Source organism: Tiliqua scincoides, chromosome 7 (assembly GCF_035046505.1).
Source record: "Tiliqua scincoides isolate rTilSci1 chromosome 7, rTilSci1.hap2, whole genome shotgun sequence".
In the NCBI taxonomy this organism is placed as follows: Eukaryota; Metazoa; Chordata; class Lepidosauria; order Squamata; family Scincidae; genus Tiliqua; species Tiliqua scincoides.
The window spans coordinates 72301268-72324049 of record NC_089827.1 but is presented as its reverse complement, the minus strand read 5'-3'; the positions used below and the strand labels follow the sequence as shown (position 1 = coordinate 72324049).

The 22782-nt window shown below is 46.8% G+C and overlaps 1 protein-coding gene and 1 pseudogene across 2 annotated transcripts in view; one reads left to right on the top strand and one right to left on the bottom strand.

The window, feature by feature from the left end:
• Window positions 1–7474: 7474 nt before the first annotated feature.
• LOC136657932 (5S ribosomal RNA) lies at window positions 7475–7591 on the bottom strand (annotated as a pseudogene).
• An 11921-nt stretch (window positions 7592–19512) lies between these two features.
• The window catches only part of ZDHHC17 (zinc finger DHHC-type palmitoyltransferase 17), a 63428-nt gene continuing 60158 nt past the window's right edge, over window positions 19513–22782 (top strand). For both annotated transcript variants that reach the window (XM_066633857.1, XM_066633858.1), the window contains exon 1: window positions 19513–19586. In XM_066633857.1, the coding sequence (XP_066489954.1) occupies window positions 19524–19586 (63 nt within the window). In that variant the 5' untranslated portion in view covers window positions 19513–19523. The remainder of the gene's footprint in view (window positions 19587–22782) is intronic.

Below are 22782 nucleotides of genomic sequence, written 5' to 3'. Positions count from 1 at the left end.
GCTAGTTGTGGGTCTCGCCTATTAAGGCTGCAGTCTGCAACATGATCAGGTTGCAGAAACTGAAAGGCGTACAAAGAAACAGGGCAAGTGGAAACTTCCGTTGCTTGCATCTATATCTGTAATTAATATGGCACCCAGGTCAGAAAAGATACATGCAATTTGATCCCCAAAGTGTACAGCAAGTTGGTCACAGTAGGCCACTGAGAGTTCTTCCAACTCCCACTGTGGGTCAAGATGTAATAGGCCTCTGACCTCTCAGACCAGCTGTGCTGCATAACACTACGCAGATGCAATGGTGGAGGACAAGCATGTTTTCTTCACCTCTTGTCAGGACTTGGCAAGGGTCATGCTCCAGACAGCTGGGATCTCAGGGGAGCTGGCCGTCAGTCCAAGGGGGCTCCAGGCAGATGTGCGGTCTCAAGCAGGCAGGGGGTGAGTATCAAGGCAGCAATAGAAGGTCAAGGCATCAGAAGCAGGCGGGGAGTCAAAACTAAGAGGGATCAGGATTCAAGGCACTTAACAGGAAATGGAGGTCATTTTTGCCCTATACATTCTCTCCCCCTCCCCAGCTGTTTTTCACCCAATTGGGAAAAGAATATTGGGAAAACTTTAAGCCCTTTACTGTTCTGCTTAAACTTGCAGCCTGTAAAGGCTACTTTTAGCTGGGTGGCCTTAAAAAAGTGGTAATAATACTCAGAGAAAAGATGTACTACAAATGGTTATGTGTAACTTGCAGCTTGATACGAAGAAAGCAGGCGATTAGAGACATCGGTTTATGATCTCAGTAGGATATTATATTTGTTTGGAAAAGATGTTAACTCTGCAGCTTTCTGTAATCAACAGAATTGCTTCAAGATGTAAGACTGTTTTTGCTGCCTTGAGCACAGCTATTTTCTCGAGGTCAATGCAAAGTAAAAATTGTAGAAGACTACACAGTATAATATGAGATGTTCAATGATATTATTCAAATAAATGGAAGCCACATTTATATTGGTCGCCACTGAATATTTATAAATATTCGTAGCCACTGGTTTTATTGGAATTTTTACTTGACTTTTCATTTTGGGAACAGATAGGGAATTATCATCACTAATCAAAAAGGAATATTAATGTTTGTTCAATAAGTTTTTCTTTAAAAAAAAAAGACAGTGAGTGGTATGCTAAAAACAAACACATAGTGCAGATTTCTTGGCATTGTCTGTACTTTTAAAAGTACTGAGGGATAACCTGTAAGATGGCAGTTTGCAAACAATTCAGATGTTATGTTTCAGAAGGGAACATCCCAATATCAAGCAGTGGCATAGCTAGAGGGGGTGCAAAGCACTCAGACCACAATCCTAACCCACTTCCCAGCACTGACATAAGGGCAAAGCAACTCCGAGGTAAGGGAACAAACATTGCCTTACCTTGAGGAGACCTCCATGACTGCTCCCCAACTGCAGGATGCAGCATATGCCCCACTGGCACAGCTATGCCAGTGCTGGAAAGTTGGTTATGACTGCACCCTTAATTTTGCAGGGAGCCTCACTGAACCGTGCAAGGGACCTCTTCCCTTCAGAGCCGTTCTGGCCACAAGAACAAAATGGAGGCGTTCACCTGGAATGGCTCCAAAGGGGAGGGAGAGGGGCCACTTGCACGGTGCGCTGAGATTTCCTGCAAAATGTAGTGCTTTGCACCCCCTCTAGCTATGCCACTGGTACCAAAGCTAAACGTTGCATTGAAAAGTACCCTGAGAATCTCTGTTTTCAGTCTTTCTATTCACTTCCTGTTTTCTGTGGCTTCGCTAAGTTCACTCAGGCACTCCACTTGTGATCTGATGAACAAGGAGGAACGGCTTGAGCTGTTGCACAGAACGTTTCTGCCAGAGGGCAACTAGCAGAAGTGCTGCTTAAGGTCTGAGACTGACGCCATGAATAAACAGTGAGAGGTACTACTGGGACAAGAGCGAGCATTGAAGACGTTGGATATCTACACTAACACAGTATTATAGCTTAATGAATAATCTAGTTAAGTAATGCACTGTGAGTCAAGGGGAGCAAATGTGATTTTGAGTGGCTCCTGTTTGCAGAATTCCAAAAGGTCCTTGCCTACTGTAGTCAGGTTCAGTTCTCAGGCCCAACCCCTGGGGTGGTACTGGGGAGAGCAAGAGAAAGGGAAGAGGGATAGGATATGGCTGCACAGCAGTACTGCTAATCCTACCCCTGTTCTTCTTCACTCCCACCCTCTTCCCTCCCCTGAAACAAATTGTTCTTCCTGCTCCTTCCACCACCCACCCTCACCTCCTACTCATCTGGCACGAGTGGACGCTGGTCTCACTGTGTGGCTGCCATCAATTGCGCTGGTGGCCTCGTTGCGCTTGCTGACCGTGTCGCTGAGCATGATAGCATTGCACAACACATGCTACATCCAGATGCTTCTGTCTGGATCCTGGTACTTCTGCAGTGGAACACGCTTTTTGCCAGTGGGGCAGTTCACAAAGGATTGGGCTGTTAGACTTCAATTTTATACATACTTACTTGGGAGCAGGCCCCAAACTCAGTGGGATGTACTTCTGAATAGACATGCATAGATTTGAAGGTGGGTTTTCAGAAAGGATGCGAAGGTTGTGAGTGTGGGGAGTCACAACACAATGATTGTCCACTGCTTGTGGTTATTATAAGGGGACTAGAGAAGGGGACCAGGAATGGAAATACAGTATAGTGCTTTCCTCACTGAAAAAGGCACAACACTCTGTTCCCCTATTGCTCCAACATAACGAGAGTTTTGCTCTCCAAAGTTCACGGTTAAGTTTGATGCCAACGCACGTATCAGCTTTCCTGATAATGTCAATGGATGGGATTTTTTTTCAAGTCTTGGCGTCGCAAAACCCAGACTTTCTCTTCCTGATTTTATCCAGTGAGCGCCTGATAGCAATCTGATCGGAATCATCAGGAGTCAATTAGAAAATAAGAGCTCTGAAGAATTCCTCCTTCCTTCAAGACTTCTACTTTTTCATAAAGCGGCTGACAAAGCAGTGGAGAACTTTCCATTTGGGCAGGTTGGGGTGTGGGGCAATCAAGTGTTGTCAACCATGTGGTGATTGTTTCAAGGCTCAGGGATGAATAATCTTACTTATGTTTCTAGATGCTTAAAGGTTCCTTTTAGCCAGTCAACCAGCAATTTCAGTCAGTATTTTTCCTACGTCACAGGAGTTCTTTCTTAGGTGGTCTCCTGCATGTGGTTTGTCTTAATAGCAGCCTGTGTTGCCCTCCTGAATTGGGACTAATGTGGACTCTTTTATCAATATTAGCACTTTGTCTGAGATTCGGTTTGTAGTCAGAAACTTGCCATTTTGGGAAGACAAAAAGGTTTGTTGGGGAAGAAGTCTCTCCCACATCTTCCATGCTTCTATGCATTTTTCACACCTTTTAACAGCCATTGTTTCCCTGATCTGCTGCAGCTTCAGCACTTCCTTCTTCTGCTGGTATTTCTTCTACTTGAAAGGGATTCATGCAATCGTAGCCAACCAAAGGACAATGTCAAGAATTTGATAGAATCATGGAAGTCACCCACAATGCCATCCAGTCCAACCTGTAGCAGGAAATCCTCCTAGAGTAGCGTTTCTCAACCAGTGATACAGGTACCATAAGTGGTACTTGAGGTGATGTCTGGTGGTACTTTCCCCTGGACACCTGCTGCCTGGCAGCAAGACCAGGAACGCGACACAACAAACAGCAGTAGGAGGCTCAGTGAGCAGAGCTCCAAAGCATACTTTTCGGTACTCAAAAAACCCCTCCCATCCACCCTGAGCCTCTTACTGGTGTTTGTCATGTCGTACTGGCCTCCCAACCCAGAAATAACTGGTGATGATGGCATCACCAGTTACTTCCGGTGGTACTTCGAATAGGTGAGCCATGTGAAGTGGTACAGCAGAGGGCAAACATTGAGAAACACTGTCCTGGAGCGTCTCCAGCAAGTGTCTGTCCAGCCTCTGCTTGAAGATCTTGAATAAGGGAGAATTCACCACCACCATCAGCAATCTGTTCCACTGCCAAACTACCCTTACTATCAGGAATTTCTTACTGATGTTCAACTGGACATCATGACGATGTCATGGCATGATGTGGTCAATCACGCTGGTACTAGGGAGAAGACAGAATGACTGTTTGGTATAGGAGAAACATCTTTATGAATCTAGGGGTGTACAAAGTTTTTGGCAGGAGGGCCACATCCTCTCTGACACTGGGTCGGGGGCCGGGGGGGGGGAAAGGATTAATTTACATTTAAAATTTGAATAAATTTACATAAGTTTACACAAATGAATATATTAAAGATGAACTTATATGAATGAAGGAAGGTCTTGCAATAGCTCAAGGCCTATAAAAGGCCCTGCACAAAGCAAGGCTGGCCTTTCCTTTGCTGCTGCTACTGCATTACAGATGTGAAACAACAAGCAGTGGAGGGAGCCCTCATCCCACAGCTCACATGAGAGGTCAAACAGTCACCCTCCACACTGAGGGCAGTTGCGTCTGGCCAGTGTGGGCTCCAACAAATCTCCGGAGGGCCAGAGGCTCATTGGAGACTGGGGGTTCCCTGAGGGCCGCATTGGGAGTCCTTGAGGGCTGCAAGTGGCCCCAGGGCCGGGGTTTGGGCACCCCTGATCTAATCTGAAAAGCCAGTGTTCATAAGTAACGTGAACAATATCTGAGTCAACCTTTTCCAGGTAACTTAGGGCACAATCCTAACCCACTTTGCAGCACCAAGTTAAGGGCAATGCAGCTCCAAGGTAAGGGAACAAACATTCCCTTACTTTGACGAGGCCTCTGTGAGTGCCCCCCAACTGCAGGATGCAGCACAAGTCCCATTGGCACATCTATGCCAGTGCTGGAAAGTGGGTTAGGATTTGGGCCTTGAGCACTCTACTCAGTGCCCCAGTATGCGTCATTGCCATACTTCCAAAAATCCACTGTTGACGCACTATTTTGCTGCTATCCTAATTTTGTCCTACCAAAAGGGAAATCCTTAATTGCAGAGAAGACCCAGAGAAGAGACAAATGCCTCTTTTTTGCTCCCATCACCTGGAATGGCTCCGAAGGGGAGGGGGAGAGGCTGCTTGCAAGGAGCATTCAGGTGTTTGTAAAACCTAGTGCTTTGCACCCCCTCTAGTTACACCACTGGCTGCCCGTCTCTGATCAGTTTGGGGGTACCATGAAAAGGCCACAGATTGTCAATTATTTCACGCGTTCTTATATATTTACACAATGTGGAATTCTTGGGCTGCTTTTGGGATGCTGTTCTCTTCAGCACGCTGTGCATTAAGGAACAGCAGGAAAGCCCAGGCCAGATTTCAGTCAGCAAATATAGCAATTTATATTGTTGGCATCCTTCAGTCTTGGAAGACTCTGGTATCGCGCTCTGAATAGTGGTCTGGAATGGAGTGTCCTCTCCAGTGTGCGAAGCCTGCGTAAAGTAGATATGGAGAATAGACTGTTTCCCATGCAGCAAATCCCCCCTCTCCACATTGCTGAAATGGTCCAATGGAAAGGCAGAGGCCAATACGGTTGGTTCCAGCGGCGTCGCAGGAGTTGCCAGAACGCGACTGTGTTCAGCCATGAACCGCCTCAGGGACTCCGGCTCCGGATTTTGCCTCGAGGTTGACTCCTGAAGCCTCTTCCATAACTGGATGTAGCCACAAGGCAGTGGAGGTTTGGGATCAGAGTTTCCCTTCTCTCAGATGAGCTGCCTTCCCAGGCTATCGAGTCCCATCTACCGTTTAGTCGCCGTTTAGAGAGGCCGTTTTGTCTCCTCTTAGTTAGTTAAGAGGCAGTTTAGTCGCCTCTTAGGACAAGTACAAACTGAGGGCCTATTCTTAACCCCAGCCCCCAGGGGATCTATAGCAATCTATCCATCAGCATATTCCCTTCCCTATAGAAGGAAGTATCTTTGTATCCTTGCCCTCTGCATTTTGCATGTTTCAGCCAGGTGGAAGAATTAATCTCTTCCTTATGGCTGGATGGAGATAAGAAACACCCTCCCATGAAGAAATATTTCTCTGCCAGTCTCTTTTGCTGACAGCCCATTTGGTGGGGACCCCCCTCGGTAGTTACTTCCAAAAACAGCATATTGCTCAGTACAGAAGTTGCAGGACTACTGATTAGAATTTTGCAAATGAGGGGGAGGGGCTGCTTTACAGTAGCAGTCAGGCACCTGAAACACTTAGGGCGCAATCCTAAAGCCTTATGTCAGTGCTTTCCGGCACTGGCATAGCCAATGGGACATGTGCTGCGTTCTGCAGTTGGGTGTCACTCACGGAGGCCTCCTCAAAATAAGGGAATGTTTGTTCCCTTACCTCGGAGCTGCATTGGCCTTATGTCAGTGCTGGAAAGCACTGACATAAGGGGTTAGGATTGCGCCCTCAGTCCCCCCCCCCCCCCGAACATCAGTGGCTGAACAAATATTCAACTAGGTCTGGAATCCTATACACACTTTCCTGGGATTAAGCCCCATTGAACACAATGAGACTTACCTCTGAATAGATGTGCATAGGATTGTGCTTTATGTCTCAGTTGCTCATTCTTGCCCATCAGAAGAAATAAAAAAACCATTTGTAAGCAAAGAACCAAAAAGAACAATATCAGAACAAACTCTTTCATGGAATACTCTCTATACTGTTTCTATTCCAATTCTTCATCATTTCCCCAAAATATTGCTTATATGCTAGCCTGGGAGGATGTACTTAGGCTGCAATCCTAAACACTCTTACTATAGATACACTAAAATCAGTAGAACTTACTTCTGAGTAAACCTGCTTAGGATCACACAGTGTTAGCATGACAAACTGCAGAAAATAACAAATAAGGTCTTATTCAGTATGATTGGTGTGCTTTCTTAGACCAGTGGTTCTGAAACTGGTGGGTCGCGTCCCACCAGTTCGTGTAACGCTTCCCCTGTCCCTTTAAGGGGCAAGGAAAGGGGAGGGGGGCAGCAACACGATCCCCAGGATAGTGTCACCAAGGGGGGCAAGGAAGGGTGCTTTGCACTTACTTCAAGAGGGCAGGGCTGCAGCAGGCTGCAGGAGGTGTGGGGAGCCCTGCACAGTGCTCCCCAAGGCTTGGAATATTCACTAAAAGTGGGCACAAAGCACTTCTGTTTTGCAGGACGTTTTGCAGGGTGCTTTGCACCCGCTTTGAGCGAATGTTCCAAGTCTCAGGGAGCGCTGTGCAGGGCTGCGCAGGGCTCCCCGCACCTCCTGCAGCCAGCTGCAGCCCTGCCTACATAATGTGAGTGCAAAGCACCCCCCGTTGCCCCTTCCCCGCAAGAACTTACTGAGGGAGTAAAGCTCCCATGAAGTTTGAGAACCTCTGCCTTAGACAGTTTCAGACAGCACAAACATTCTTGTTCGGTAATTTTTAACTGAGCTGGCATACGTATTTTTTATACTAGTTTTTGTTCCTATTATGGTTGGCAACCTTCAGTCTCGAAAGACTATGGTATAAGCCTACAGCACCCGGTATTCCCAGGCGGTCTCCCATCCAAGTACTAACCAGGCCTGATCCTGCTTAGCTTCCGAGATCAGACGAGATCGGGCATGTGCAAGGTAACAGTTGCTGTCATGGTCTCCAAACATTTTGGCCAGAGGGCTGCATCAAACAGCTGGTGAGCTGTTGAGGGCCAGAAAAATAATTTAAATACAAAATTTAAATAAAAAAATTAGAGATGGAACTTAGATGAGTGAATAAATGAATGAGTGGGCTCATTTATTCAACCTCTCTGACCCTCAGAACACCCTCCAGACACAATCAGAGCACGGTTCTGGTCATGTTCAGTTGAGTGGGCCAGAGGCTTTCAAAGGACAAGCCGTGGGCTGGATAGAGGTTTACCATGGGCCACATCTGGCCCCCAGACTGGGGTTTGGTTTGGAGACTCCTGCTGTATAGCATTAAAAATCCTCTCTCTGTCATTTTAGCAGCATGGCCTTTCCCAGTTTGAAGAGACACTTTGCCAGCAGTCTGAGGCTAAGAGGCAAAGAAGGAAGGCCCACAGCCAGGGAGACAGACCAGGGACAGACTGCACTTGCTCCCAGTGTGGAAGGGATTGTCAATCCCGGATTGGCCTTTTCAGCCACACTAGACGCTGTGCCAGAACCACCTTTCAGAGCGCGATACCATAGTCTTTCGAGACTGAAGGTTGCCAATACAAATTTGGTACATACTATAAACACATAAAGTTTAATAGATTTAGAAGGTTCCTCTTCTCTAAAGGATTCAGGTACCTTAAAGGATGCTCCAACATGAATGTTAAGAGGCTACAGTCACTTCAGAGCAGAATCTTTGAGATAAAATATTTCTGTGCTCAGCTGTCCAGCAGGTGGCGAGCCACTCTAACGCTCAGCTGACACCATAAAGAATCTCTCCTGGGGAGCAATAATTTAAGGAAAAGGAGCATGAGTCTTGTGGAATCTTGGAATCTAACAAATTTATTGTAGCATAAACTTCCATGCACCTGATGAAGTGGACTGTCATCCACAAAAACTTACACCACAATAAATTTGTTAGGCTTTAAGATGCCAAAAGCTGCTACAGCCTATCCCTGCTGGAAGTAATATACGGGTTTTTCATTTTTACTTACACAATTTAGAACCTTCTGTTATCTCTCCAAACATTCAGGAACAGACACTGGGGAGTCCTGATGCATGTGTGCTATATTTTTAGGAATGGGACCAACTCTTTCACGCTTTATAGATTTACTGAGAAGTGTTGGTCTAGCAAACACAATTACCATGACAAGTGTGAAGTGGGTCTCACGCTGCTCCAATAGCTGTGATGGATCACAACCAGGTTCCTTTGCAAATGACAGAATGATTTACTCTAATGGGTGTACAGGAGGACATGGTTGAAAACTTGCTATTAAAGTACACATTTAAATGGCCAAGAATAAACGCCAGCCTTGTTGGTGAGAGGTGAAAAGCGGTGTGCCCCAAGGATCTGACCTGGGACTGGTGCTTTTCAACCTCTTCATAAATGACCTGGAGACAGGGGTGAGCAGTGAGGTGGCAAAGTTTGCAGACAACACCAAACTTTGCCGAGTGGTGAAGACCAGAAGTGATTGTGAGGAGCTCCAAAAGGATCGCTCCAGACTGGCAGAATGGGCAGCAAAATGGCAGATGCGTTTCAAAGTCAGTAAGTGTAAAGTCATGCATATTGGGGCAAAAAAATCAAAACTTCACATTTAGGCTGATGGGTTCTGAGCTGTCTGTGACAGATCAGGAGAGAGATCTTGGGGTGGTGGTGGACAGGTCGATGAAAGTGTCAACCCAATGTGCGGCGGCAGTGAAGAAGGCCAATTCTATGCTTGGGATCATTAGAAAAGGTATTGAGAACAAAACAGCTACTATTATAATGCTGTTGTACAAATCGATGGTAAGGCCACACCTGGAGTATTGTGTCCAGTTCTGGTCGCCGCATCTCAAAAAAGACATAGTGGAAATGGAAAAGGTGCAAAAGAGAGCGACTAAGATGATTACTGGGCTGGGGCACCTTCCTTATGAGGAAAGGCTATGGCGTTTGGGTCTCTTCAGCCTAGAAAAGAGACGCCTGAGGGGGGACATGATTGAGACATACAAAATTATGCAGGGGATGGACAGAGTGGATAGGGAGATGCTCTTTACACTCTCACATAACACCAGAACCAGGGGACATCCACTAAAATTGAATGTTGGGAGAGTTAGGACAAAAGAAAATACTTCTTTACTCAGCGAGTGGTTGGTCTGTGCAACTCCTTGCCACAGGATGTGGTGATGGCGTCTGGCCTGGATGCCTTTAAAAGGGGATTGGACAAGTTTCTGGAGGAAAAATCCATTACGGGTTACAAGCCATGATGTGCATGTGCAACCTCCTGATTTTAGAAATGGGCTATGCCAGAATGCCAGATGCAAGGGAGGGCACCAGAATGAGGTCTCTTGTTATCTGGTGTGCTCCCTGGGGCATTTGTTGGGCTGCTGTGAGATACAGGAAGCTGGACTAGATGGGCCTATGGCCTGATCCAGTGGGGCTGTTCTTATGTTTTTATGCCTTGAACAGGTTGATTTTCTCGTATTCGAATTGCTTGGGACGGGAAGGTTTCTGGATTTTGGATTTGTCTGGATTTCAGAAGAACTGCATAAATATAATGAGAAATGCTTCCTCTGGCCCTTTTCGCTGTTACCCATAAGGGTGCCTGCTTGTCCCTTTGACATTTTGCAAAAATGTCTATACCACAGAGCAGAGAATAGGACTTACAGCCTGTACCTGCACTGTACTAGGGAGTTAGCACAAGACCTTCTAGTGTTCACATTACAGAAGACAAGACTTGGGCAAAAATGTCTGAATTTCAGAATAGTCTGGATTTTGGATTTCCAGATAAAGGGTAACCTACCTGTATACGATCAGGAGATTCTTCTATTTGTAAGGAAGGTAACACCTTCAGTGATATTTATCTGAAAGAATTGCCACCTTTCAACCAGTCATGAGGTCTTGTAATATATATGTCTACCCTAAGCAGAGAATGCCCTGAAAGATGTCTGAGCAGGTACAAATCTGGATCATAGTATCTGCTGGCAATTGCATACCATTGCTGAATGTCTAATGCTTTGAGCAAATTGCAGGCAAGTTTGAGCAAGTTGTAAGTAGCCAGACACATTGCTTGAAGATTTCAACAAAACTGGTCACTTGCTTGCTGACAATGTGCTAACTGGCCTTCTGGAACGTCATCTAATAAACAAAGCAGAAACCAAGCCTTGTTTAAAACGTTTTCTCACACCCTAGAGAAGGTGTGTTCCGGAGGCAGGGAGAGGGTATTTCTGGGCGGGGGAAGGTGGAACAGGGGCGGATCAGGCCCAGGAGAGGGGTGGGGATGGCGGAGCAGACCTCTATCATATCCTAACCCCATGGCTGCAAGTGTGACATAGGTCTACTTGGTTCTGCATCAGCTAAATAGCTACTCCCTTACCCCAAGGAGACCTCCCACCTGCTCAAATCCAAAGCTGGATACAGTGTGCCCCTGCTGCATCAGTGCTGGAGTATCTTCTCGTTCTGGCACAGCAATGGAAGTTAGGGTACAAGCCTAGGCATGTCTACTCATGTCTATGGGGCTTACTCCCAGGAAAGTGTGTATAGGACTGCAGCCTTGGGGCATAATCCTAACCAGATCTACTCAGAAGTCAGTCCTATTTTGTTCAATGGGGAAAGTGTGGTTAGGATTGCAGCCTCAGTAATGTTTCCTATTCCTGCTCAAAAGACATAACCACAGTATAGAATTTCACTGTGAATCATCTCTGTGATCCAGTGGAATGGAACTGGGCCCCAGGAAATATCCTCTGTTCGATTGATTTTTGTATTTATATCATGCCGTTTGACTTCCCAGAAGGCCCTGCAGGCACCTTACATTAAACACAAGACTATTTAAAAAAATTACATGAAATCACTATAATGGCATAATAATAAAACCACATTCAAACAGCTAAAATAGCAGCAGCAGACAGATAATCAAACATAGGTTGTTGTGACAATGTCAGAGAAAGAGAAATACAGATGTAGTTTATGCAAACTGCACAGAGAGGAAAATAAATCCTTAGTTTCTGATACTCATTTTTATAACATAAGCATGACCAAAAATGATGCCCACATTTTTTGCTGTCCAGGCTACCTATGCCCACCTTTTTGATGTCTGCTTCTTATACTTGGACCACTCAACATGCACAGTCTACAGTGGAAGGAAGCTACCTCAACCACCGGCATCACAGGATCTTCTTTGAACGAGTCCTCTAGTTTAGCATCTTTCCAGAGTAAGCACAACAGCACAAGGAATATGTTTGAAATTTGTTTTCAGAATGGTTGATGCTTCCTTGAGTGCACACAAGACAAGTTTCTTCCAATTATGAAGAAAGGGATATGACTGTTTCACTCTTGTCATATTGCTGTACGTTTATTTTCGATCATAAAGTATAGATGACAGCACTATTGTGCATTAGTAATAATCAGTCTTCCATAGTAGTCTTCCATACGTAGTATGTCTTCCATATGTAGTCGATACCATAGTCTTCCAAGACTGAAGGATGCCAACACCTAAGCCCCCGCTGAAAGGACTCGCCGAAAGTACAGGACATGATGCATTTAAAGTAACTGTAATTTTTAACTATTAAATTAAGATTTTGGTTTTTTTACTTCATAAGAGTAAGCCCAGTTCTCAAGGGAAAGTATTACTGAACTGTGGTTATTGATATGCAAAAGGCAACAAACTCTACTGAACTGCCTGCTTTGTATTTGAGTCTGATCAGCGTAGTTGAGAAAAGATTTTCATTTTAAAATATCTGGAATGTCATTCTGAATGTTCCAGGCTTAAGAGATTCTTCACAGAATTACCACTACCTCAAAAACAGGGTGATGTTTCATGCAGGAGGGTAGCAACATTTGCAATTTTTAGGGAGTTCAGAAATACTTTCTGCCTTTTTGTTCCTGCAAAACTTTGTGTGCGGAAGGCAGTGACCAAAATGATTACCTACCTCCTTTATGAGAAAAAGCTACAATGTTTGGGACTCTTTAGTCTAGAAAAAAAGGTGCCTGAAGGAGGACATGATTGAGATGTACAAAATTATGCAGGGGGTGGATAGAGGGATGTTCTGTTCCCTCTCACACAACACCAGAACCAGGGGACATCCACTGAAATTGAGTGTCGAGGGAGTTAGAACAAAAGAAAAGGTTTATTTACCCATTGTAAATAAATTAGTCTGTGGAACTCCTTGCCACAGGATGTGGTGATGGCATCTGGCCTAGATGCCTTTAAAAGAGGACTGGACACATTTCAAGAAGAAAAGTCCATCAAAGGTTATAAGCCATGATGGGTTTGTGCAACCTCCTGGTTTTAGATGTAGGCTACCGCAAAGTGCCAGGTGCAAGGGACTGGCGACAGGATGCAGGTCTTTTCTTGTCTTGCATGCTCCCTGAGGCATCTGGTGAGATAGAGGAAGCTGGATACAGCAGGGCTCTTCTTATGTTCTTCTCTGTGTCTGTGTGTCTATTTCCCACTCACCCCCTTTCTTGCATTGCCTCTTATTAGAACCTACACTTCATTGTTTTCAGTGCTAAACCATTATCAAATGTTTTCCGTATAAATCACATGCTGTTGGCATTAGCCATTAGGTATCGGGGACTCTTCACTCACAACAGGAGAGGAAACTGAACGCTTTCCACATGCACTGCCTCCGATGCATTTTCGGCATCACCTGGCAGGACAAAGTTCCTAACAACACAGTCCTGGAACGTGCTGGAATCCCTAGCATGTATTCACTGCTGAAACAGAGACGCCTGCGTTGGCTCGGTCATGTCGTGAGAATGGATGATGGCCGGATCCCAAAGGATCTCCTCTATGGAGAACTCGTGCAAGGAAAGCGCCCTACAGGTAGACCACAGCTGCGATACAAGGAAATCTGCAAGAGGGATCTGAAGGCCTTAGGAATGGACCTCAACAAGTGGGAAACCCTGGCCTCTGAGCGGCCCGCTTGGAGGCAGGCTGTGCAGCATGGCCTTTCCCAGTTTGAAGAGACACTTGGCCAACAGCCTGAGGCTAAGAGGCAAAGAAGGAAGGCCCATAGCCAGGGAGACAGACCAGGGACAGACTGCATTTGCTCCTGTTGTGGAAGGGATTGTCACTCCCGAATTGGCCTTTTCAGCCACACTAGACGCTGTTCCAAAACCACCTTTCAGAGCGTGATACCATAGTCTCTCGGGACTGAAGGTTGCCAACAACAAGGAATAAAAATGGAAGCTTATAGCCCAATCCTACCTAAATCCCCACCTGGCAATGCAGTGGTGCTCTGAGGTTTCTGCTGCATCTGCAGAGGATACTTGGCTGCTGGAAGTCTCCTAAGGGTAAGGGGACATTTGTACTGACTTGTGCAGGACTGCCTTTGGCATGCAATGGAAAGGTGGGATATAAATGTCTGCAATTAAAAACAATGAAAGGCTAGGTCAGAGGGTCAGCAGGGGTCCCTGTTGTTTCACACTATGTTTTGTTCACAAGGTATGAGCTCAGTCACAGTTTTCTGCCAAACTGGGACAGCAATGGGCGATGCAAATGCAACCTTGGAAATCTAAGGTGCTTTGACCAGTGATGCTAAAAATGGCATCTCAATTTCCTGCTTTTCTAAATTGCCACATTGATATGAATCTAGATCCTACCTAGAGCAGCTGGCAGGAAGAGGAGGAGGAGGAGGAAGATCACATGACAAATTCAGAGGCATCCACAAATCCAGTTGTCAGCTCATAGCAAGTTTCTCCACAGCAGAAGCCTATGCATGCCTACTCAGAAGTAAGCCCCATAAGAAGAATATTGTTTTTAATGGGGTTTATTCCCATGTATAGGGTTGCATCTTCAGTCCTCTGGAGCACCATCTACAATATAAAAGACCCCACCAGGAAACACACACATCATATGTCCAAGGGCACAGCAGAGGGCGGCCTTGCTTTGTCATGTCCACAGCACTTAGTGCACATGTGGGAACTCTGGTAGTGGGAACTGTGGTTGAAGAGCACTTTGCACAAAAAGAAAGCACTTTCAATAAGAAACAGTCAAGACCAATAAGGATGCAATCCTAACCCCTTATGTCAGTGCTTTCCAGCACTGGCATAGCGGGGCCAATGGGACATGTGCTGCATCCTGCAGTTGGGTGTCACTCACGGAGGCCTCGTCAAAGTAAGGGAATGTTTGTTCCCTTACCTCAGAGCAGCATTGCCTTTATGTCAGCTGGACATGCTGGAAAGCACTGACATAAGGGGTTAGGATTGTGCCCTATGAAATACAGGAAGGAAAGAATACTTGTGCTTCATTATTCAGATCCCACCTTACAGATTCTACCCACCAGGGATCCCAATTCCACATACGAACATAAGAAGAGCCCCGCTGGATCAGGCCAAAGGCCCATCTAGTCCAGCTTCCTGTATCTCATAGTGGCCCACCAAATGCCCCATGGAGCACACAAGACAACAGGCACAACCTGCGTCCTGGTGCCCTCCCCTGCATCTGGCAATCAGAGGCAGCTTGCCTCTAAAACCAAGAACCTGTGCAAACCCAGGCTGCAAAGAGGAGGCAGCCTGCACAGGTAATCAAAGGAAGGTGCTTACCGAGGAAGGGAAGGCCATAAAAGATCCTGCACATTTTCCATCCATCCCCCAAGAAAAAAACAATGGCTATTCACAGCATTCAGACACCCATGGCTCCACTTTTCCCCCATTGCTAGTGGCGTCACTAGGAGATGGGGTGTACGGACTGGACTGGGTGACACCCTCAGGGTGGTGGCGCCACTACTGGCCAAATTGTGAAAATATAGGTATGTATCATTTGATTGAGTGGCTCACCTCATTGGCTCTCAGAACAATCAGTCTCATTGGTCAGTTTTGAGTTTTTAAAATCCCCCTTTTGTTACATAAGGCAGTTGTGTTTTCCTTTTGGTCTGGTCTAGAGGGTAGAGCCTCCGTTTGCCTGAAGATAACATCCGAAGGTCACCAGTTCGAGGCCACTGGCACCGTGAACAGCGAGATCTTGAAGCAGCTGACAAGCCTAGCCGAGTTATGCTGAGTTATTCCACCTGCTCTTTGACCGCTGTCAGCCTGTGTGGGAGGAAAATGGAGGCCAGAATGTGATACCAGATCATAAAAGATCCACCTGAAATGTTGTAGTTCTTGAAAGACAGAACCTTCTTCAATTGTAAAAATCCTGATTGGGATTTAGTATAGCCTGCCTATGTAAACCACCTTGAATTAAAGTCTGAGAAGAAATCTGACGACCAAGAAAGGCAGTATATAAATACCTGTATTATTATTATTATTATTATTATTATTATTATTATTATTATTATTATTATTATTATTATTTTCTGGTTAGAATACATTTGATAGAATACAGACATTTCAATGCTGGTTTCATTCCGCTTTAAATTACTCATTGAATGATATATAACGTGATGTATTATTCAAAAATATCAAGATTTCACAATTTTGGCCACTAGTGATGTCACACACACCCCCTCCGAGTATGTCACTGGGTGTGGTCTGCACCCCTGACACCCCCTAGTGATACCACTGGCCCTCACATATACAGTAATTCATTGAGAAATGTAGTTGTTGGCACCTGCTGTCCATCTTCCACCATGCTCATTTATACATTTATTGAATGTAAACATGTTCATTAGTCAAACACTTATTTACAGCTTTAACATTCTGCAGCGCTATTTGTCAGTACTTTGCAGTTAGATCCAATATGAGATAAGTACTAAATAACAAAGAGTTGGATCATGTGGGTTATTTTAAGCTTATGAGCATTATGATATAATACAAATTACATAAAAGTCCTCTTTCACATATACAGAGGAAAATAAAATAGAAAGAGTAAAAAAACACCCAATCCAATGTAATTAGAAAAAATTATTTTTTAAGTGAAAAGCCATGATAATGTCATTTTTTCATGTGTTTTAGAGTTACAGATACATTGGTAGAATGTAAACAAGTTCATACTGGAAACTTCAAGAACATTCTTAATTTTGTTAACATTACAACCCAACTCTTGGCCAGCCTGCATGGTGCAAGGATGCTGATGCAGTCGCAGGCCAGCTGGGGACCAGGCATGCCGAGAAAGCTGACCTCCTTCACTACTCCCTGCTCTCCTATGGGCCTACTCAGATCTACACCAGCAATTTTGCTGGTGTAACATCTGTTAGGTCAAAGGGGATGTGGCAGGCCCCAAAATCAGATCTTGCTGCCGCTGAGATCCACTGCATCCTGTTCCCATCCCAGTCTGTACTCCAATCAGTCCCCCACCCCCCACCATCGACTTATCTGGCTTTGCTATGGGTTATCCTCTGTGGTGCTGGGAATAAGAATAGGCCCTCAGTTTGGCTGTACTTGTCGTAAGAGGCGACTAAACAGTCACCGGGTAGATGGGGCTCGTCAGCCTGGGAAGGCAGCTCATCTGAGAGAAGGAAAACTGATCCCAAACCTCCACTGCCTTGTGGCTACATCCAGTTATGGAAAAGGCTTCAGGAGTCAACCTCGAGGCAAAATCCGGAGCCGGAGTCCCTGAGGCAGTTCGTGGCTGAACACAGTCACGTTCTGGCAACTCCTGCGACGCCGCTGGAACCAACCGTATTGGCCTCTGCCTTTCCATTGGACCATTTCAGCGACGTGGAGAGGGGGGATTTGCTGCATGGGTAACAGCCTATCCTCCATACCTACTTTACCCAGGCTTCGCGCTCTGGAGAGGACACTCTGTTCCAGAACCACCATTCAGAGCGTGACACCATAGTCTTTCGAGACTGAAGGATGCCAACAACAGATCCTCTGTGAATCTGTGGACTCCAAATAAGACAAGGCAGCACCCAAGCTTCTCCCTCTTCCATTATATCCTCACAACCACCCCGTGAGGTTGGTTAGACTGAGAAATAGTGACTAGCCCAATATTACTGGCCGCTATTACTTTTTCACTACTGAGAAATAATGGCTGGTGTCAATCTGGGGGCTCTACTTGGATCCTGCTTGATGACTCCCACCATAAGCATCAGAAGTGAATACTCATTTCTTCCCACTGGTGGGCTGCCCTGTGAAAGGCAGGTTACCTATAGTGATAGTAGTGTGCAAAGGAAGAATCAAAGGGTTGTATTGACAAAAGAATTGTGGAAAACATTCTGTAAGAGAAAGAAAGCAAAAATGGGCATCTTGTCATTCTGCAGGAATTGCAGGCTCCTGAAGTGACTTTGATTCAGATTTCAGACTGTGTGGACAAAAAAAAAAAAACCTACATGAGATTTGAAGCAGCAAACGTTATCTCAAAGCAAAAGATGAACTAGAACTAGAGAGACAGAAACAAAGATTTGAGGTATCCTGTTTTGCAAGTGGAACCTTATTCAGGCTGCAATCCTAACCACACTTCCCTGAGAGTAAGCCCCATTGAACAAAATAGGACTTACTTCTGAGTAGATGCGGTTAGGATTGTGCCCTCAGCGTATTGGCAATGGGAGAAAGAAAAATGATGTGAGATTTGATAAATGAACTCAAAGTGTATTGTGCTCTGAGTAGAAAGGTTGCCCATCACCAGAACTCCAAGTGATGGAGAAGCAAAGACCAGGGGTATCAAATGTGGGTTGGATACGCGTCTCAGAAACTCTTTATCATTCAGCCTAGGTGATAATAGGGCTCTCCCAACACTGCTCTTTCAGCAGCGTGGCCAAGGAACGTTATGGGTGAAGGGGCAGATTAAGAGCCCAATCCTATCCAATTTTCCAGTGCCGGTGCTGCTGTGTGCCAATGGGGTATTCTCAGCCTGCGTGGAAGAACTGTAAACCGCCTTGAATAAAGTGAGAGGAGTAATCCGATGACCAGAAAGGCGGTATAGAAATACCTAGTTAGTAGTAGTAGTAGTAGTATGCACTGCTTTCTGTGCTGGGGGTGCAGTCAAGAGGCCTCCTCAAAGTATGGGAACATTTGTCACCTTCCCCTGGGGCTGCATTGCGGTTGCACTAGTGCTGGAAAGTTGGATAGGATTGGGCCGTCAGTGGGGTGAGAGGAGACACTGCTAAGGTGCTGGAAGAGCCCAGTTATCTCATGGGCCACCCTTTCAGCAGTGCTGCTTCTGCCGAGGTGTCACTTCTCAGAGCACCTCTGGGCTGGCCGCTGAGCTGATGCCTCCGCAGAAGGCACTGCTGTCACTGCTGTGCAGGGCAACTGGCCCATTCCCATATCCTGAGAACACAGTCCAGGTTTGCCTGTTTTAGGTTATCTGCAGCGAATGGGCTCCTGCGGGAGAACAAAGTGCTTCTTGCAGCAGCCCCTCCTCTCACAACCTCTTCAGCCCCTTTCAGTGAAACTGGTAGGGCGGCACTGCCAGGCGTCCCAAGCTGCGTCTGAGGGCCCAATCCTGTCCCACTTCCCAGCACCCCTGCAATCGAAGGCGGGTGGGTGCAGCTGCAATGCAGCCTGGAGCTCAGGGAACAAGCCTTGGGGAGGCCTCTGGGATTGCCTCCCGCCACAGGATGCAGCGCATGCCCCATTGGCATGGAGCCACTGGGTGACGTCGATGGAGGCCTTTGTAGGCAGGCAAGAGTTGTGTGCACAGAGACACGAGTGTGCTGCTGTGTCTGTGTGTACATCCAGGCACGTATGTGCTGCTGCAGTTGTGTGTGTGAACACCCAGACACGTGCATGCCACTGGGATTGTGTGCACACACACACACACACACGTGTGCCACTGGGGTTGTGTGCAGACCAAGGCATGCGTGTGCCACTGAGGGGTCGTGTGGACACGCGTCTGCAACTGGAGTCGTGTGAACACACAGACACGTGTGTGCCGCCGGGGCCATGTGGACACGCGGACACGCGTGTGGGAGACCCCCGAGCCAGCCACGTCCCTCCCCCTGGCGCGCGCCTGCCGAGGCGGCCCTGAGCAGGCGTGTGGCTCCAGCGGGGGGGGGGGGGAACGAGGCGAGCGCTACCCGGCATGCAGCGCGGCGCGCTCGCACCAAGATGGCGGCGCCTCTGGAGGAGTGCGAGAAGGAGGCGGGCTGCGTCCCCGTCCTGCGCCCGGAGGTGAGCGGGCGGCGCCGGGCCGGGCCTCGCAGCTGCCCCGGCGGGCCGGAGCTGGGCGGGCGGGCGGAGGAGCGGGAGCCCTGGCCGCCGCCGGCACTCCTCGGCACTCCCCGGGGCGGGGGCGGGGGCTGGCCCGGGCCGGGCGGGGAGGCTGCGGGGCCTTCTCCGGCGGGGGCGGCAGGTAGCGGGCCTCCTTCCCGTTACTCGGCGCCTCGCGGGGGCGGGGCAGGCGGGGCGGGGCTCTCACCCCAGCGCTCTGGGCCTGCCTGGCGCAGGGGGTGTCCCCGGGGCTGCCCCACACGGCTCCCCGGGGAGGTGCAGAGCTGGAAGTGGCACCACACACGCACCCACACTCTCTCTGCCTGTGACACCACACAGGCACACACACACTCTGCCTGGAAGTGGCACAACACACACACTCACTCTGCCTGGTCTGGAAGTGACAACACACACACATTCTCTGCCTGGAAGTGACACAACACACACTCTCTCTCCGCCTGTGACACCACACAGGCACACACACTCTCTGCCTGGCCTGGAAGTGGTACAACACACACACACTGTCTGCCTGGAAGTGGCACAACACACACACACTCTCTGCCTGGCCTGGAAGTGACACAACACACACACACTCTCTGCCTGGCCTGGAAGTGACACAACACACACACTCTCTCTGCCTGACCTGGAAGTGGCACAACACACACACACTCTCTGCCTGGAAGTGGCACAACACACACACTCCCTCTGCCTGGGAGTGGCACAACACACACTCACTCTCTCTCTGCATCTGACACCACACAGGAACACACTCTGCCTTCTCTGGAAATAACAGAACACACAGTCACTCACTGACTGAAAGTGGCACAACATACACTGCCTGCTACTTTGGGGGACTGCTGCTTGTGCTGCAGGGACTGAGTCCCTGTATGAGGGTTAGCAGGGGAACAGTGCCTCTACCTTTGGCAAGTGCAGCTTTTTAAACCTTTCCATGTTGTGAAGCAACACACTGCTTGGCAAAACTCAGGCCTGGAATTGACACAACACACACACACACACTACTGGTGCTTGGGAGAGACTGTGCTGCAGGGACTGGGGCCTGGTATGAGGGGGGCAGAGTGCCTCTATCTTTAACCACTGTGTAGAAGAGGGAATGTTGGCAGGTGCTGCTCAACATGGAAGGGTTTTAAAAGCTGCACCTGCCAAATGTTCCTCTTCTGTACTATGGTTAAAGGTAGAGGCACTCTGTCCACCATTGTATCTGCTTACCCTATGTATGTCCACCTTCTTCCTCTGCATGTCTACTCAGATGTCAGTCCTGCTGTGGTCAATGGGCTTATCCCCCCAGGAAAGTGTGGATAGTATTGCATTCTTAGCTGGGTGGAAGCAGGCACTGTGCAATCATAGGAATAGAGAACAGTGTTACCTTAGGTGCGCTGACTTGAGAAGTCCTATTCAGGAAGTCACACCTCCTATTGAGAAGTCACACCTCCTATTCAGAGGGTGACCAGATGTCACAGAGGACAGAATGCCTGTACCTTTAACCATTGTATAGAAAAGGGATTTTGGTGCAGCTTTTTAAGCCCTTCCGTATTGAATTGCATATTGAACTGGCATAACTCTCTTCTATACAATGGGTAAAGGTAGAGGTGCTCTGTCCCCCTTTGTATCTGGTCACCCTATAAAGACACGTTGTGGGTTCAGCCATTATGGAATATGTGCTTACCAAATACAAAAGTTCCCAGCCCTGAGTAATGTTTGGCTGCCTGTTGAGGAAGTCGTATCCCAATAGCCAGGCAGCATCAGAGGTCCACTAATTTATGGCTAGCAGTACTTCATTTTAAGGGTGCATTGATTTCCATCCTTAATCCAGTCTGCTGGGTACATTACACTTTTCCAGAGTTGCCAAGTTGCTTGAGAAGCAGTGATGTCTTTTCTTTCTTTCTACCTGCAACAAGCATGACTTTGATGAACATGTTTCTCTCGGGAAGAAGACTGCAGTGGTGTTATGGGTACATTTTTATCATGAAAAGTTATCGAGTTAGGAGTAAACAGTAATAATAGCCAAGTTTATGGATAATGCCACCAAGTTATATAGATCAGGGGTGTTAAACATAAGGCCCATGGGCCAGAAGTGGCCCTGGAAGCAATTTATCTGGTCCCCATTATAATTGGGCTCTCTCATATCTTGAAATTATGAATAAGATTTGCACATTTTCTTTTCTGTTGTTTGTAGTTAATCTTTGTAAGAACAAAGTGCTAATTTCTGACCATCTGCTTAATGTTGTCACTTCTGGTCCTCAGCAGGCATCATGAATGCTGTTCGGCCCACTACATGAAGTGAGTTTGACACCCCTGATTTAGAGTGATAAAAATGAAAACAATTGTGAAATGCTTCAGTGGCCTTGTCCAAACTGGGTGAGTGGGCATCCATTGGCCACTGCAGTTCAACATTAATAATTACCAAGTGATGCACATTTGGGCTAAAAAAATATATATTACAGCTTCACATATACACTCTTAGGTTCTGAGCTGTTGGTGATTAACCAGAAAAGATATATTGGGCCGTTCAATGTGGTCAGTGAAAATACCAACCCATTGTGCAACAGCTGTGGAGAAGGCTTATTCCATCCTGAGTTTATTAGGAGAGGGTTCAAGAATAAGAACATAAGCTAAAGTTATAATGTTGCTATACAAGTGTGTGTTGCAGCACATTTGGAATCCTGTGTCCTACTCTAGTTGCCACATCTCTAGAAGAGTTTTTTCGAACTGGGAAAGATACAAGAGAGGGGAGCCAAAACACTGAGGATGCTGAAGCACTATCTTTATCAGAAAAGCTGCTATGCTTGGGTTTTCTTTTTCCTGGGGGGCAGGGATTAATAGGAGCACGACTGAGCCCTATAAAATAATGCATGGTGTGAAGTTCTTTCTCTTGCCAGGGATCATTCTGCCAGGGATCATTCAGTGAAACTGGTTGGCAGATTAACTATGGACCAAAGGAGGTGGTATTTTATATAGCATGTAATCGTGGAATTCATTGCCATAAGGTGTGATGATGAGGTTGGATGGCTTTAAAAGGCGATTGGACAAAACCAAGGAGGTCTGGTCTATCTTTGGTTACTAACCACGATGGAAATGTGCTGCCTCCAGGTTCAGCAGCAGTATTATTATTATTATTATTATTTTATTAATTTATACC